The sequence below is a fragment of the Papaver somniferum genome, chromosome 4 (genome assembly GCF_003573695.1).
Source record: "Papaver somniferum cultivar HN1 chromosome 4, ASM357369v1, whole genome shotgun sequence".
In the NCBI taxonomy this organism is placed as follows: domain Eukaryota; kingdom Viridiplantae; phylum Streptophyta; class Magnoliopsida; order Ranunculales; family Papaveraceae; genus Papaver; species Papaver somniferum.
In genome coordinates, this window is record NC_039361.1 from 120,577,339 (window position 1) to 120,582,003 (window position 4,665).

At 36.6% G+C, this 4,665-nt stretch overlaps 1 protein-coding gene across 1 annotated transcript; it reads right to left on the reverse strand.

Annotated features, from left to right (window-relative positions):
- Window positions 1-945: 945 nt before the first annotated feature.
- Window positions 946-4,040, reverse strand: LOC113273063 (pyrrolidone-carboxylate peptidase-like). Its single transcript, XM_026522831.1, has 4 exons — window positions 3,926-4,040; window positions 2,746-2,840; window positions 2,603-2,650; window positions 946-2,476 (listed from the first exon to the last, which is right to left on the reverse strand). Exons 1-4 carry the CDS (start codon window positions 4,038-4,040, stop codon window positions 2,240-2,242), a joined length of 495 nt encoding a protein of 164 aa, XP_026378616.1. The 3' UTR covers window positions 946-2,239.
- Between the last annotated feature and the right edge of the window lie 625 nt (window positions 4,041-4,665).

The following is a 4,665-nucleotide window of genomic DNA, read 5'->3' on the forward strand; positions in this document are numbered from 1 at the left end:
TGAGAATCTCTGAAATATGGGCAAAAATTCTGTAGCCTTGCATTACCCTACAATTAAAGGTACTCTCTCTCCCCCTCCTTAAAATCCCCAACTCTTACTGAGATCGAGAGAACAGTACTTCTGTTTTTACCTCGTTGTTGATATGAATTGGAGTTTCAGCTCTTAATTTGACTAATTAGAGATATTGGTTTTGTATCAATAATTCAAATGAATTTGGTGGCAGGAGATTGGGGAATTTACAGTCTAGGAAACCCAGAAAGTTTCTTAAAGGTGTTTGTGTCTTTTTGTTTTCCCCTCAAAATAATTAAGTTAACATTTGGTTTCCAACTGAATTTGTTTTTGGTTTCAAAATTCTACCTATAGAAGATAGAGTTCAGGTATGTTAGGACTTAGGAGTGTATATGCCATTCGGCTCTGTCCAAATCAAGTTATTTATGGACTTTAAAACTTGAGTCTACTGAAAGATGTATACTGGGGTGGGGTTTGAACATTTTAAATAATCTGTAGTTTGCACATAGACACGTAGGTTTTACAAACATGTCAGAAACCAGACCAATTGAATAATGGATTTTGGAAATTTAATGTGCCTAGTCCCTTAACGGGGGATACCTGGATAAGGTAATTATCGACAATCATGTTGATGTATCTGCTCTATGCCCGATAGTCTAGTGTGTATGTGTATTATCTGTACAGACTGTACAGGTGATGATTCCAACAAACTTGTTATTGGGAAGTTGTATTAATTGCATACTTCACAAGTTCAACACTATAACCTCTTGTGAACATGCTAAAAATGCTCCATTGTATGTAAATTCATAGTAGAGGAGGTGGCCAGTGATGAGGATTATGATAAAGTTATTGCCATGGTGGTATCAGTTGCAGTTTCGCAGTACTATGTGGATTCTCAACTTCTCAAGAAACGGGAACTACATTGAGCGGAGATGCAGAACTGGCCCATATGGTAAAACAATTATCGTTAGTGGAAGTCAAGCTACCAATCCCCTTATAACAAGAACTACGGCGGAAAGTGTGCAGAGCATGTGAGAAACATTGAACTAGGTAGGTGATATTGAAAATTTTTATAGACGAGTATGTGTGAAGATAGGAACTATCTGGCCATTGAGCGTCTTGCAGATCAGAGTAAGTGCTCTACTGCTTCAGAGACAGAACATATGGAACCAACTGGTGGAAAACTAAATCCTGACTGCCCGCTGGTGGAAAAGCTGGGATCATTAGTGAATGTAATAAACAGGATTGCGACAGCCTTGGAAGAGTGTCTTAGAATCAACAAGGTGTGGGATCTCTCAAATTTAGCAGGCGAGCTTAAGAAGGTCTCTGGTTATAGTGAACTTATTGCTGAAGCAAGTGAATATTTGGCATCTGATAACAAAATAGCTAGGACATTTTTATATTGTCAGAGGATCAAAGGAAATCTTGGCTATTAATGCGTTTGAGGTTGTAGACTCCGCATTGGTACTTAATTCTACTAACTATTATTTCGACTCAGCTATGACATGTATCTGGCATCGTCTCGGTCTAGTTTTTGGATATGGCGCACCACATTCTTCATGGTCCACTGGCTACTACCCTTATCGCTGTATAGAGGTAATGATCTACTCTAGTTTTTAATTTAAAATTAGTACATGCAGACATCTAATGCATTTGTCATGGTATATATTGTCTAGCATGCAGAAAAAAGAATTTGTTTGCAAATTACATGTTTTATTTGAACCTTTCCTGTAGAAAAGATTGTTTGCGTAGTAAATGTCACCTCCTGAAGGTCGGATGCTTATTATGAAAGCAAAAAATGGCAAGTTAGGGCAAGTGATGAGGTCAGGCAGGGAAATTAATGTCAGATTGTAAGATTGTTAGGATATGATTACCTGTCTGCTAATAGGACACCTTTAGAGTGAGCTTTTATAGCTCTTTACCTCAATTTGGATGGACTGATCACTTTTCTGCAAAGTGATGTATGTGAAATACCTAATTTGTTAGGAACTGATAAGGACTCAACCAATCAAATAATTTTCTTGAGTTTAGAAACCGCCTGACCTCAGCATATGCACCTATTAAGTTTACTGCACCACCACATAGGTAGTTTACTTGCAAAGAGGAAAAATTACTTACAGGTTCCCCCCTGTTTAATTTTTCACTCTGTCTAAGAGAGAGAGATCATAGATCTTCTTATTTTACAATACATAGAGGCAGGAGAGCGTAGAAACTAATTATGATAAGGAAATCAAGATGTAGACACAAAAGCCTCAAAGAGCGATGCAGAAAATGGCATCTGAGTGTCTTCGTCGATTACCGAAAAGAGGGGAACATGGACAAAGAGAGATTTTTGACCTTTCTTCTCTGCAAACCGGAGTGAATGATAATAGACATAGTTGCACACAAACCGGCCTGCATTGTACGAGATATCCACATCATAACCTTTCTTCAAGAACTCGACAATCCTACCATCGCAGCAAGAAGTCTGCAAACATCTAATACCAATGTTCATTTGCATAACGACGCAATTTTACCTAGAAAAAAGTTAGTACTAATATTCTTTTGACACTGAAAATTTGAATTTGGGGAAAACAACACTCTTGTAAATTACCTGTCTCGTTCTTGAAATGTCTCCATCCTCTGGGATTATCTGAAGTTTCTAAAAAAAATATAACAAAAAGCAGAATTAAATTAACCTTTAGCTATGTTTATCTACACCATTTTATCATAACAAATGGGTAAAGAAGAGAGTACCTGAGGCTGCCAACCAAGCTTATCTGGACACCGGAAAGTGGCTTCATTTACTGCCTGGTGCTCAATGGCGAACTTTTGTCCTTCATTTATTTGGTCTCAACTGTACGAAGTTGGTTGTATTCTTTGTATATCAGCTTAATTATGAGAGTATTTAAAGCTGGACTAGGTTCCGGGGTTTGTCTGCATTTGCGTTTTTTCTTTTATAACAGAACTATTGTGTTCGTGTGCTTTTACTATTTTCGTATTAAAATTATTTAATTGTAAAAGCATTCTCCCTACACGTATGCTTGAAATCCATTGGATTCAGAAGATTAAGGGTGTACTTGGTATCCTCGGTTTTTTTTAGCAAGTTTCAATTGCCTTGGCGCTAGAATTCCAACCTAGTTGTTAAATATTGCGGTCCACTTAAAGTGATCCAGAAAGTTGGCAAACTGGCTTACAAGTTACTATACTCATGAGTTCATCATGTTTTCCATGTATCCCAATTAAATAAGACAGTTAGACTACCCCATAATCATTTTCCACAGTTACCAGTGGTAGAACATGAGAGTCAGATTATGGTGGAACCAGCTGAAATTATGGAGACAAGAATTACTTCTAGAACTGGCCTGGAGGTCCTCCAATTACTTACTCAATGGGATAACGCTACCGCAGAATTGCAAACTGGTAAGACTCTAACAACGTCACAGCTCATTTCCCTGGTTTTTATCCTTGAAGAAAATGATAATTTTGAGAGGGAGGTAATATGATGTACCTCAGTTATATTAACAGTGCTATAGTGTGTGAGGTGTACCCATTGTTGATGATGGATTTTTGACAAAGGCCAAAACTATTAAATCGTACTTTTGCATATTTTTGACCTAGCTTTAGACGAATATGTGAAATTCATATTTTAGAATTTAGACATCTCATATCACGATGAGCTCTGACTGAGTGTGTAGCTAGTCAGAGCATACATAAATATGTAATCATTATAGCCTCTCAGTCGAGCTTTCAATGTTTTACATATTTCATTAGCAATTCCAGTATTCACTTATATATAGAATCGGAAATGATTGGACGACTCCTAAATGGATTGACCGCCAATATAGAGCAATAAAGTCTTCAGGATGTCGTAAATGTTCCTTGACTATGCAGAATAAATATTCAGAACGAGTATGATGCATCTCCTATCTTCTACTGATGAACTCTTTCAGCTTAGATACTATTGCCTCTGTGGGGTTCTCTGGAACTCCATGGAACCTCTTGAATCCTGTTACATGAATTTTTATAGTTGCTGCCTCTTTTGTTTCCATCTTCTAATGATGTCCTGAAATCATTAACATACACATTTCGACAATATATAGCCTTCAGTTCAGTATTTTTTGTTCCTACTTCTACCATGTAGTTTGTGCTACGGAAGAAGGTGGCCCAAGCTCAGTGAATCTGGCTCAATTAAGGCCAGATAGATATTTGAGCTCCTAGATATTAGTAGCCCAGCTACATTCTATCTTTTGGATAAAATGAGCATACATTATAAAGAACCATTTTTTTGGGACCATGGTTTTATTTTGGGTAAAGACATTAGAAGTAAATCTAGGTCACCCCTTATCTAGATATTTATATTAATACCTAAATTACCCTCCTGATTAATTCTGGGTAATGATTAGTTAGTGTTAATAATAGTTAGTGTAATGATTAGTGAGATGATTAAGTTAAAGATAATTAGTGAGATTAAAAAATCAGATGTTTTTTTTTAAAAGAAGTAGAATTATTGAGAGAGTAAAGTTAGAGAAGATGAAGAAAGAAAACATGAAAAACGATGGATTTTACCAACCACAACCAGAGAAAGGGTATTTGGATACCCAGGTATGCTTCAAACTTAGATAATGTTGGTTGAATTGCTCCAAATTTTCAAAAACTGTAAATTTTTAGAGTAGA